A 13,153-nucleotide genomic window follows, 5' to 3' on the forward strand; every position below is an offset into this window, starting at 1 on the left:
CTTGCAGAAGACCCGGGTTCGAATCCCAGCACCCACATGGCAGCTAAAAACTGTCCGTAACTCCAGTCCCAGGGGATCCAACAGCTTCTTCCATCCTCCGCAGGCATTGCACCACACAGGTGCACTTATGTACATGCAGGCATAACACTGCTACATATCATAAATATTAAAATAAATTAAATATTTTAAAAATCTATCTGAAATACTCAAGCTAAAAATGCACAAAATGAAACCAGAATAGAAAAGACTTAAAACCATCAACAGCAGGATCAAAAGGTCTAGAATCCTTAAAAAACCAAGGAAAAGAAATTGTAAAACATTAAAAAAAAAAGACCTGGATACGTAGAGGACATTAAAGCAAAAATGCACAGAAGTTTAGAGAAAGGTGGTTCTCTTCCCAAAGTGGAAGCCAAGTTCATCAGTCATGTGAACAATTGCTTCCGGATGACTGACCCAGGAGGCTAGTCAAGATCTGTAGCCGTGGAAGTCTCTTTCAAAATGTAGTTCCATTTCAGATATCCCATCTTACTTCGTTTCTGTGACAATTGGTACCTGGCTGTCCTTCTAACGATGCAAAGTAAGAACTTCCCCTACTGTGTTTGATAAACGTCTAGACTCCATTGCCAAGAAGTGCTCTCTAAAGTGCCTGTTCCGCTCCTAAGGATGGACTCCACCTTTTCCTTGGTTTTAAGTATATGTGGAATGTCATCCTAGGACACAGTCATAGTAGTAATCAGACATGGACATGTGGAGAGGCAAAAAATATACATGTGAAATAAACTCAGAATTTTGATGTAAAAACAGAAATGGCTTGGGCAGCCTTATTTCTCCAGCTCTGCCAACTGCAGCCGACACATCTGGGTCTTACAGGCTTAGGCCAGCTCCACTTTATATCTGCCTCTGACATTGGCAGACAGCCCCACAGTCCTGACATCACCAATATCCTGGAGTCTCTATTGCAATTCAGGCTGAATCTTCACCAGTAACTTCGTCTGGCCTCTCGTGGTGCCAAGCCTAACTTCTCTCCTATGACCTCTTCAATCCTGGGGTCTCCATTGCAACTGAGTCTTCACCTTCACCAATGGCCTCTTTTAGCCTCTCATAGTATGAAGCCTCAGCTGCTCTCCATGACCCCTTCATGTCTTTAATACCAGTCCCATGTAGGAGACATTTATACATAGTCAAGTCAGCTTCCAGCTTGAGATACAGCCTTGGCCCTTCTGGACCACAGCTTCCTCAGGATTGACCCTGAGGAACTACTCCCCAGATTTCACCTCAATGATGCTGGCCTCTTATTAATCACAGCTGACTTTTAGAAAATTGTTTATTTTATGTGTATTAGTATATTGCCTGCATGTGTGTAAGTGCACCTGCATTGTGCAATAGCCACGGAGGTCAGAAGATGGCATTGGAGTCCCTGGAACTGGAGTTATGGTTAACCATCATGTGGGTGCTGGGAATTGAACCTGGATCCTCTGCAAGAGCGTCCAGTACTCTTAACTGCTGAGCCATCTCTCCAGTCTCCAACAGTTGACTTTTCAACCCAGCTAACTGTTCTAGTAAAGGTTTCACTCGCACAGATTCTTGGTTTGTTTTTGTTTTTGTTTTTTTTCCCAAGTCTCCTAGTAGTCCCAGTTGACCTAGCACTTTCTATGTAGACCAGGCTGACCTTGATCTCATAGCAATCTGCCTGCCTCTACTTCCCCAGTGCTGGGATTAAAGCGTGTACCACCACACCCTGCCCAAGCTGCATGGATTCTTAGTTCAAACATATTATACAAATATATTGGCCCTGATAATCTTTAAGGGACAGACTCTCAGACCGCCCTCTGGGACTTCACAAGCCAGGGCTCTACCATTTGCATTTCTCTCGGTGTTTTAATCATCTAAGCTCCCACAGAACAGCCCATAAACTCTGAGCACACAGTGGCTCTTCCTGCTGCGGCCACATGTGCTGCCATCTTGGCTGCCTCTGCATGACACCAGCCACCACTAGGCATGTATCCCCAAAAGGGCTGCAACTCTACACACCCTGAGCCAAGTGTTTCTATGCACCTTAACAAAAAGGAGGGAGGAAGGAAGGAAAGAAAGGAGGGAGGGAGGGAGGGAGGGACTAAGGAAAAGGGAAGGAAAGAGGAAAGGAGGGAGGAAGGAAGAGGGAAGGAAGGAGAGCTGGAGGGAGAGACAGGCTGGTTGCAGAGAGAGGCATTATCTCAGGTGCTCCCATAAGTGGTAGGCTATTTTAAGAGATTAGGAATACGTAACCTTACATTTTGGTTGACAGCTCTCCACTTACTATCCACAGATATTGGAGTCTGGCAGGGGCCTGGCAGGATTTTCTGGGATAAGAAATTGGACAAGGGTATGTGGGTGGTGGTGGGAGCAGAGAGCTTATTAAGAATACCTCCAAGGGAGGACCTGGTCAGAGCTGGGAGGGGTTAAAAGGTCAGCTCAGTGGTGGCCATGTCCCACAGACTGGGACCACACTAGGTTATTCGTATGGCCCATGGAGTTTTTTAGGAACCAAATCCGGGTCCTCTGCAAGTGTGGCCAGTGTTCTTGACTACTAGGCCATGTCTCCAGCCCATCAGAAGTTAACTCTGCTCTCTCCCCACCCTACTTTCTGACCACTACTCCCCTCTGAGAACTTTCGGAGGAAACGGAGGATGGTACTCTGCCTTCTGTAACTTCTTCCCTGCTAATGAGGGACACGGTCCCTGCCTGCAGGTCTTGGCTGCCAGTCTGTTGCTGTTGCCCGAGCCCTGACCTCCAGATCAGCACATCTGACCTCTCTCGAGTGTACCACCTGGATGCCCCTCATGGATGGAATGCATACAACCTGTCTTCCTCTTCATGACTGGTCTCCCCTTGTATAAATGACCCTCAAAGACCCCCATTTTATACGGACTCCCACTTGAGCGAGGATGGAACTTGTGCTCATGAGGAGCCAGCACCCTAGAGCTGGAGTTATTGATGGTTGTTAGCTGCCATGTTGGTGCTGGGTACCAAACCCAGGTTCTCTGCAAGAGCAGTCAGTGCTCTTAACCACTGAGTCATCTCTTCAAATCTCAATCCTATTTTATTTATGAGAGAGAGAAAGAGAGAACACCACATGTATGCAGGTACCTACAGAGGCTAGAACGTCATCATATCCCCTGGAGTTACAGGCAATTGTGAGCTGTCTGATGTAGGTGCTAGGAACCCAGGTCCTCTGGAACTGGGTTTCTGGAAGAGCAGCAAGTGCTCTTAACCACAGAGTTATCTCTCCAACCCCAAGAACTGAGTTCTTTAAAGAATGCAAATAAGAAAAGGCCCTGAGCGCTGGGTGATCATCCAAGTATAGCTTATCCCTCAGCAGTGACTTCAGGATGCTATAAGGAGAGGACACAGCTTGGCGTCACCTGACCATCGACCTACAGACACTGTGAGATTAAAACCTGGTGTGGTTTGAATTCTCTGAGACTGTGGCAATTCGTTACAAGGCAGCACACGACTAACATACTCCAGCATCCCGTTTGAGGCCCAGTAGTAGCATTTAGCAAGCAGACCAAACTCCATTGCAGTCATGATCTGCATGCCCCCTTCCCTCAAGCCATAGCTCCAGTGATGCCAACTCAGCCCATGTTCTTTGCATGTGTCTGTGTGCCAAGCAATCTGCATGGCCCAAGTGCTCAGTCTTTACCACAGCACAGTGATGGACACACATCCCTATTTTACAGATGAGTTCACAGAGGCACCAAGAGTGTTCATACAGTAGGTGGTCCTGACCTGAGCCTATGGGAGCTGCATCTGGCTTCAGACAGTTTCCTGCAGTGGAGAGTCATATTACAGCAGTGGCCAAACCAAGACTGCCCGACCCCTTAGCATTGATTAAGACCAGGATGAGCCGATCTGTTCTGAGAACCTGTTCCTTTTCCTTTCTCTAGAACTGTCTCCCAAACAAAAGACTTGCTCTCTACTTACAGAAACAGTACCTCCAAAATGGCATTGGAAGAAGTGAGGAACCTTGTCTTTTCTGAGTCTTTTTCCTTTCTGATCCACACAGACCCAGAGCAGCACACACAACCACAAACAGACGTTATCAGTCTAATCTCACCCTTGTTTGCAACACAGTATTTGCTGAAATATTTTCACAACTTACACACACATATGCATTATTCTGGACCAGGGGCAAGGAAGGGTCGCCAGGGATTAAAGGTAAATGTTTAGCTTACAAGAGAAGTTCAAAACCTAATCAGATTGTTCACGTTGTGAACAAGTTGAGATTGTGTTAAATGCGCTCCAAACATAAGATTCACTTTGGTTCCAGGGGTAGGCAAGATTCTCAAATGTAACAGCAGGCATCCCCAGAACGGTCATTCCCACAGGGTCCCCCTGACTCCTCCACACCTTTGCCCACGTCCCCATGCGCCCCGCAGGAGTCTCCCCTTCTAGTTCCTGTCTCCTCTCAGAAGGTTCTAGTTTCCTGCTGTCCTCTCATGCCGATCTGAGGTGTTTCCCCTCTGCTCCCCTTTCCTTATGAAGGCTGCAGCATGGCTTCCTCACTGCTGTGGGCCCCAGGACTCCAGGAGGCTGTGCACTCGTCACTGCTGGTGTATGACTAAACATGTGGCTAGCGTGACGTGTAGGCAGAGGGAGCGGGTGTGCTTGTTAGGTTGGAGGTAGCAAAAAATTCAGTGAGAATTGCATCATATACACAAGAAAGATTTTTGTTTAAGTATTTGGGCCAAAATAAGCAAAGAAAAGAGAAAACAGGTGTTAGGAACCCTACTTGGGCTCTGCTGGGGAAGCGGTGACCAGGGAGGCTGCTGACTGGGAGGAGTGAGAAGAGCTCCGAAGAGACTGTGGGTCTGCAGAAGGGAGAACCACAGGACCTCCATCCAGCCTGGAAGACGATGTGGGCCTCTCAGTCGGGGTGATGGGTAGGAAGACTGAGCCTCCCCTACAGCCCAGTAGGTGAATAGCCAGCTCTGTAGGCCAAGGAAAGCCTATGGAGTACAGGGTGGCATGAGAGCCTGGGGAGTGTGGGATGAAGCCCAGACACCTCCAGAAACCTGAAACAGGTGAGGTGAACTAGGCCTGTGTCGGGACCTCAGATCTTGCATTGGCAGCAAATGGGGAGACAGCAGCTGGACTGGCAGCAACTGGATTTACAGCCCCCACAGGAGCCACAGCCCCCACAGGAGCCACAGCCCCCCTTAGAGCCCCCACAGCTGGACCAGGAGCAGGCGGGCACACAGCAGCACACGGGCACACAGCAGCTGGAGCCACAGCCCCCACAGCAGGTCATGGTTCTGGTGGTTGGTTGAGGATGGAGCAGGTCAGAGGAGCAGGTGGAGAGGGAGGTGTGCGGTGTGGCAACCTATACTCAGGGAGCCCTTATATCTGTGCCTGCAGGTGTCTGGAGCACATGGCCTCTTCCTTGTGTGTATTTACGCTGCATTGCTGGGGAGATCTGCTTTGCCCTCTGCTTGAAAACAGATGAAGTTTGGTCCACTTTGTCTCTCTCCTGTTGTTCTCTGACCCCCATGTGCTGACCTCTGTCCACTGTGGAGAGAGAAACTGGGCATTCAGATGTGGCCCATGCCCTCACTCATGATTGTCTGAGATTTAAAAATTATTTTTTGACATTTCATGCACATATATGTGTTTTGATGATATTCACATGCACACACACACACACACACACACACACACACACACACGCACGCCATTACCCTCTTTGTCCCGACCCCACTCCCACTGATCCTCTTCCCAACTCCTTTCTATTTTCGGGGATTGTGTGTGTGTGTATGTGTGCGTGTGTGTGACTCAGTGAGTCCTTGTTAAGGTTGCCAACATGAGCACAGATGAGAACTTATTTACATGAGCTCTGGAATTATGTTTATTTACCACATGGACTCTTTTGTTCCATCTTCCATGGTTGTCTGTTCGTCCATGAGGGATTCTCACTGCTAAAGTGTTGTTGCTCTAGAATGCATCTTGGTGTTTAGATGCCCCTGATTTTTCCTCTTTCCTTCCTTCCTCCCTTTCCTCCTTTTCTCCTTCCCTTCCTCTGTTACAACTTTATATTTGTCTGATTTATGCAAACATGTTAATCTATTTTCCTGTTGCTATGACAAAATACAAAAGCAACTTAAGGGAGAAAAAGTTTCTTCTGACTCACAGTTCAAAGGTGCCATCCATCATGGTGAGAAGTCAAAGCAGCGGGATCTTGAAGCAGCTGGTCTCGTCACATCCGCAATCAAAGCAGAGATCAACAGATGCTGCTGCTTGGCTCCCTTCCTCCTCTCCATTTATACAGTCCAGGATCCCACCCAGGGAACGGTGCCACCTGCAATGCATCCCACGCCAATTAGTGAAACCGAGATAAGCCCCCACAGGCATGCAAGAGACCCTTCTCCCAGATGATTCCATTGACTGCTGCCCACTCTTAAGTTTATCTGACCAAGGTTGAGAGCAGCCCAGGTCTATGAGTTTAAACATAATAGAGGGCAATTTTACAACATGACCTTTTAGCAAAATAACGGTAGTAGGTTCTATCCTAGGGTCTATGACCTCTCCAGTCTTTTGACCAGGATTACAATACCAGGTGTAAAATTCCCTCCTGTGGAGCAGGCCTCAAATCCAATCAGAGAGCAGTTAGTTACCCCATAACAATCATGCCACTATACTATCACACCAGCACACATCTTGCCTGACAGTGGGCATTGCAGCTTTCAGGGTCTAGTGCTGGGCAAGAACATTGATGTCTTTTCTGCTCCAGTTACCTGCATAGCCTCTTCAGTCACTATTGAAACTGGCAAGGAGGAAGTTTCCTGGTTGGTTTGAGACTGAGTTCTCTATATCCTGGAGCCAAAGTTTACAGTGTTTTCAGCAATAAGTTCTATGTAGGTACCTTGAGTAACAAAGGGCTATGGCAATACCCTGTGTTGTTTTGGAGACCTCTTGGGCCTCCCTGACCAATAACCCATAAGGAGGTATCCTGGCACTGATATTTTCACTCATAACCAATGTCTTATGGGAGCAACACTGTTAACTCACACAGATACCTTGGTCCAAACACCTTTTCTTAAAATAAAAAATATAGATATAGATATGCAAAACATTTATTTATTTATTTATTTATTTATTTATTTATTTATTTATTATTTGGGGAGCATGTTGTGATGGCTAATCCTGGGTGTCAACTTGACTGGATCTGGGATTAACTGAAATGAGAGAGATCTTCTTGATTGGATCATATGAAGCTGAAAGACACACCCTAAATGTGGGTGTTACCTTCTGATGGCAGACCGTATAAAAGTCCATGGCAGAGGGGAACACCTGGTTTCTTGCTGTTTGCCTTCTCTCTCGCTGGTGAGTTCTTCTTTCAAGACTAGCTGATCCTTTGGAATTCGTCAGACCTTCAGTGCCAGATTGGGACTACTGAGACATCCAGCCTTGTGGACTGAGCGACTACGGATTCTCAGCCTCTCCAGTGTGGAGCAGCCATTGTTGGACTACTCGGACTCTATCCTGTGAGCTAAGCTGATAAATCTCTATACATATATATTCATTCTACCAGTTCCATTTCTTTGGAGAACCCTGACTAATATACATGTGCACATGTGCCATTGCTCAAGTGTAGAATTCAGAAAACAACCTTGAGAGTCAGTTCTCTCCCTCTGTGGTTTGGGTTCAGGTATCAAACTCAGGTCATCAGGCTCAATGGCAGGCACCTTTAACCCACTGAGTCATCTTGCCAACCCTTAATTATATTTTTAATCAACTTATAAAGTAGTGATTTTCCACAAGCCTCTTCACACATTATTGGTGTGGTAGTTTGAATGGGAAGTGCCCCCCACAGGCTCAAGTATTGGAGCACTTGGTCAGTGGTGGCACTGTTTTGGGAAGGCCATTGAATCCCTAGGATGTGCGGCTTTACTGGAGGAAACGCATCATTGGGGATGCATTTTGAGTGCTCACAGTTTTGCTCCACTTCCAGTTCTCTCCACTTCCTTTACCTGCTTGAAGATGTGAGTGGTCAGCTTAGATGTGAGTGGTCAGCTTTCTGTTCGGCCTACCTGCAGCCATGCCTCCCCTGCCATGATGGACTCTTCCCTGTGGAACCAAAAGCCCAATAAATCCTTTCTTCTAGAAGTTGCCTTGGTCATGATATTTTATTACAGCAACAGAAAAGTTACTAATACCAAAGTTGGTACCAGAGAGTGAGATGTTGCTGTAAAAAACTTGGTGTCCTAAGAACTTGCCTGAGAATGAATTATAAAGTAATAGAGTAATTCTTTTAGTGAAGGAAATTTCAAGATAGCCTAATTTTGAGTCTGTGGGAAAGTTACTAATGGTGAATATAATGCAGACTAATGAAAAAGAACAGAAGGAGCCGAAAGAAACACAAAATGTACAGTTTGGGAAGAAAAAGAACACTAGGAAACTTAAGATTAGAACTGAAGCTTGTCCTAGAACAAAGCTCTCTTTGATAAGGAGAGGAACGCCATTAAGGAGAAGCCTCCTGGTCGACTGAACCATGGGAAGGGTGCCCTCAGGTAAAGAGCCCACCCAACGCAGTTTCCAACAGAGAGAAGAAAGGGCCTAAGGAGTTTTCTGCACCTAGAATATCACAACAAAAGCAGCTGCAAATGTGAGCTAAGGGTGCCAAGATCCATCCCAAGCTGACAGCTTAACTTGGCAGTGTTGTTCACATGGTGTTGGCTTTAGATGCTTGGCATATATGAGTGAGGGGATTGTCAAGTCTTCCTCTTAAGTTTGAGAGATGTTGAGGCCAGGCAGTCTGCATCAGGGGAGTCTCTGCATAAAGCAAGCCCTGGGAGGCCATTGACTGAAGGGATGAAGGTGAAGCCTGGTTTCCAGTAGAAACCCTGAGATGTTGGAGATGCCAGTACCATAAGACATCTGCCAAGACAGCTGCATACAGGGAGTGGAACCAGCTCAAGAGAGAGATATATGTTACAGGCAGAAAAGCTGGAGGGTTGAGCCATTCAGGCCCTTGGGAACTAAAGACCCAGATGTTGGACATGGAGCTACAGGATTTGATGTCTGCTCTTGTGAAAAATGTTCCCAGAAAAACTGCACCTTGAAACTGAACCATCTGCAAAGGCTGATCAACTGATTAGAACTTCAGTGATTGGGGAGAGTTTGAAATGTTGCAAAACCAGAGCCTAATTAGCATTTATCTTGGGCAATCTTTAGCCCCCTAACTAGCCACTCCTTACCTACCTCTGATTCTGACTTAACATCCCGTGGCTAACAGAGAAGAAAAGTTTTGGAATGTATTAAACTTAGCAGACCACCAACTTCTACCATTCAAAAGTCTGAACATCATCGAATAGCATCTGGGACTTTAGCTGAGATTTTTCTTTGACTCTAACCACCTGCCTAATGTTTCCATCAATGAACTTGAAAAACGTCTTGGTTGATGACTTTTCTTTGATCTGTTACTACAAAAACTTCATGAAACTGAGACATGTTGAAACACGGAATTTAGGGTAACCTGAATCTGTGCTCCTGGGCCATGGTCACTCATATTTGGCTTTAGAATAAACTATCTCTCTTATCCATTTGAGTTGAGATTTTTACTGTTACATTGATAGTTCATGGCACTGTAGGAAACCAGGATGGCATGCCCTAGGGTGAGATGAGCCTAAAACTTTTAAGTCCAGGCTACATTCTCTGCTAAAGGGAGGAGCGTCAAAAATAGCAGCTCTGATATCCATGTCTTGCAGAATGCTGCAGGGCTAGCAAGAGAAAAGCCGGCAGGTCAAAAGTTTAGGCTTCTTGGTCTATGGGAAAGCATCTTGATCAACAGCCCTTAGGTCATCTTCCTGTCCTGAACAAATAACTCAGCTATCATTAGCTAAAAGATTAGGCCAGGTTGAAGGTTTACTCCTGAGCTAAAAGCTAAAGGTTTACCATGCTTTTTGTCCTAAGAAAGAAAACATTGTGGCCAATAAATTTCTGGACAGGCATTGGTAACCTTGAGTAAAAGTTTAAGCATTCTGCTGGCCCCAATGAAAAGGCTATATGTCCTGTTTCTTTGTACCCTAAATCTTTGTATATAACTGCCAAACCCCACGACTGCCAGTTCCTTGGAATGTATAAAAACCCTCTGAATTTTGTAATAAACAGCTTGTGTGAAGGAAATCACAAGTCCCAGAGTCGCTTCTCTGTTGCTGATCCAGCCTCTCTGCCACCTAAGAAGGCTCCCTGCTGAGCAAAGCAAACCCAAGTCTCGATACGGCACCGCGGTGTGAGACCCTGAGAATTATCTGCTTTTCATCACAGGAGTCACCGGAATGGAAGCAGGTACCAGCATGGACCTATTGAGTCCAAGCCATCTGGTGTTGTCTCTTCAGGTAGATTATGGTGAATTCTCTCCAGGGATTTCTCAGATCTCCCTTGGATGGGTCAGTGGCCCATTTGTTTGTTCTGAGCTAGTTGCTTAAGGATCCTATGTGATAAATTTTTAGTTTGGGCTTGCCTTCAAAGTGGTTGGTTTAAAAGTATATATTTTGTTTGCTTTGAAAGCATTTTTCTTCTAATGTTTGATTTGATTTTTGGTTGCTTTCAGACCTCCAAAGGCTTGTTTGATTCTGTCCATTTGTTTTTTAAAATTTCTAACAGTTTTTTTTTTCTTTTTCTTTTTTTTTCTGGATACTTTACCATACCTAATCTAAGGAATGGAGAAATGTTTTGAAAAGACAAACAGATATTTTATACACAAGCTTGTTACAAGTTTGCTTAGTGTGTTAATTCAAATTACAAATGTAAAAAATAAAAATAAAAATTTAACTAACGGTAAGTTTCCCCTCAATAGGGAGCATTTACTAGTTTTAAATTGGTTTATTTTGCATGCTTACTTAGAAGTTCTAGGCAATAAAAAATTAAAAACCACAAATGACAGTCTGCTTTAATTGGAAGGTAAAATCCTCTGAGAAATAAAATAAGATTGGTAAATAATTTAAAATGATTAGTAAGAGCTCTAAAAATACATGTGAGTTAAAGGGAAATATTAAAAATAAGAAACTAGGGGCTGGAGAGATGGCTTGGCAGTTAAGAGCACTGGCTACTCTTGCAGAGGACCCAGGTCAGTTCCTAGCACCCACATGGTGACTAACAACTGTTCGTAACTCCAATTCCAGGAACCTGATGCCCTCTTCTGACCTTTGCAGGCACTGCATGACATGGGTACACTTACATACATGTAGGCAATATGCTTATACACATAAGATAAAAATAATAAATAAAACAAAAATAAATTAATTTTTAGAGGGTGTATCAAAACTCCTGCTATCTTTCTTTGACCTGGCCCTTCATTCTTTATCTCCTAACAGAGCAAAATTCTATTTGCAAATAGATTATGACCTGTTTTAAGACAAAAGCTACATAAACACCCAAGAGTTTCCATGCTAGATTAAAACTCCCATTTGTAAAGGCTGCTTGCCCTAGACAAACTCTACTTCTACGTGGGTATTATTTCATTGTCTTATATTTTCTCTTAAGCAGCTCTTTATTTAAACTCTCATGCTTAAGCCTACATTGAAATGTCTTTATTATACTATTTAGCCCTAAAATTCCTTTCATCAGTTGGGTTTGGCTTGTATTTAGAACCCTAAAACATAAGAACTCCTCGGGCTCCTAAGGATGACCACATGGCAGCTTTGTCTCAGTCACCTCTGGTGTTTCTGGGAGCTCCTGCTAAGATCCATCTGGAAGCATTTTTGGTGAGATTCCCTGTCTGTCTCTTGGCTTGATTGATCTACCCTGCTAAGCATGGCTTACGTGTTACTTCAGGTTCCTCTGCTTCTATTTTTCTGGCCAGAGACTAATTTATTCCTGGGTCAGATGCAATAGTACATTAGTTTTCCTGGGTACATTATAAGACCTGGTCCCTCAGATGGCCTAAGTCAGTCTCTTGCTTCCAAGAGAGTAACCTGGAATAACTGCCTCCCAAAAACAGCATTTTAGGAGTGGCTGCTTTTATAATTTTAGTTATTTTTTTAAGTAAAATGATTTATTATCTATTTGTTTGTGTATGAGTGTTATGCCTGCACGTATGTCAGTACACCAGTGTCCTGCAGTGCCCCAACAGGACAGAAGAGGGTATCAGATCCCCTGGAACTGGAGTTATGGATGGTTGTTAGCTGCCATGTGTGTGCTGGGATTTGAACCTGGGTCCTCTGCAAGATCAGACAGTGCTCTTAATCAGCCCCTACTTTTATTTAGCCTTAGCCTCAAGTCTGAAAAGTGATCTCTGCTTTGCCTGCCTCCTGCTTTCTATGGTGTTAATAGCTTAGGTAGGGGGGACTCTTGCATACTTCCCTCCCCTGTGAGAAAAACATTTTCATATGTAAAGGAATTCCCCTCCCCGTCAGCTATTTAGCTCTTAAAAAGGGAAAGAGATATTACTTTAAGTCTACATGGCAAGCCTCACCTTTTGATCTTTTATGACACTAAGCTTTTCTCACATCTTAAAGAGATAGGGATATAAACTTTACATGTCCCCTCATGACCCTAGATTTCATGTAATTGTGTCATGTGTGTCTATGGTAATTGTCCCATATGTTACTTGTGTCAAAACAATTTTTTAAATAAACTGTGGCCACTTCAGTCTTTTTTCATTTTGTGCATGTGTACTAAAATTAAGTTTTACTTTTACCTTTGGCATGCACAATTAAAATGCAGATGTGAAGATTTACAAATGTGAATATTTTGTTAATGCTTGATAAATATATATTGCCTTATAAATTTGGGTACTCTGAACATCTTAAAACCTATTAAAACAATATCTTTAGGTCTATTAAGGGATTCACAAAACCTTAAACAGCTAATTGCTTATACAAAACAGCATTCATCAGAATCATGGGATAAATATTTCACAAAGCTATAAAATTTAATATTAAGGGGCCAGAGAGATGGTTAAGAGCACTGTCTGTTCTTCAATTCCCAGCACCCACATGGCAGCTAACAACCATCCATATCTTCAGTTCCAGGGGATCTGACACCCTCTTCTGACCTCTGTGGGCACTGCATGACACAGGTACACTTACATATATGTAGCATAACACTCATACACATGCATACAGATAATAGACATACACATAAAATTTTAAATAAAAATTTATTTTTAAATTTT

At 44.1% G+C, this 13,153-nt stretch overlaps 1 protein-coding gene across 1 annotated transcript in view; it reads left to right on the plus strand.

Annotated features, from left to right (window-relative positions):
• Nucleotides 1-5,114: 5,114 nt before the first annotated feature.
• LOC115071388 (keratin-associated protein 5-5-like) overlaps nucleotides 5,115-13,153 on the plus strand; it is a 25,662-nt gene continuing 17,623 nt past the window's right edge. Inside the window, exon 1 of the mRNA XM_029566495.1 lies at nucleotides 5,115-5,300. Within this exon, the coding sequence (XP_029422355.1) occupies nucleotides 5,115-5,300 (186 nt within the window). The remainder of the gene's footprint in view (nucleotides 5,301-13,153) is intronic.

Source organism: Nannospalax galili, unplaced genomic scaffold (assembly GCF_000622305.1).
Source record: "Nannospalax galili isolate Female #2095 unplaced genomic scaffold, S.galili_v1.0 scaffold1639, whole genome shotgun sequence".
Lineage (NCBI taxonomy): Eukaryota > Metazoa > Chordata > Mammalia > Rodentia > Spalacidae > Nannospalax > Nannospalax galili.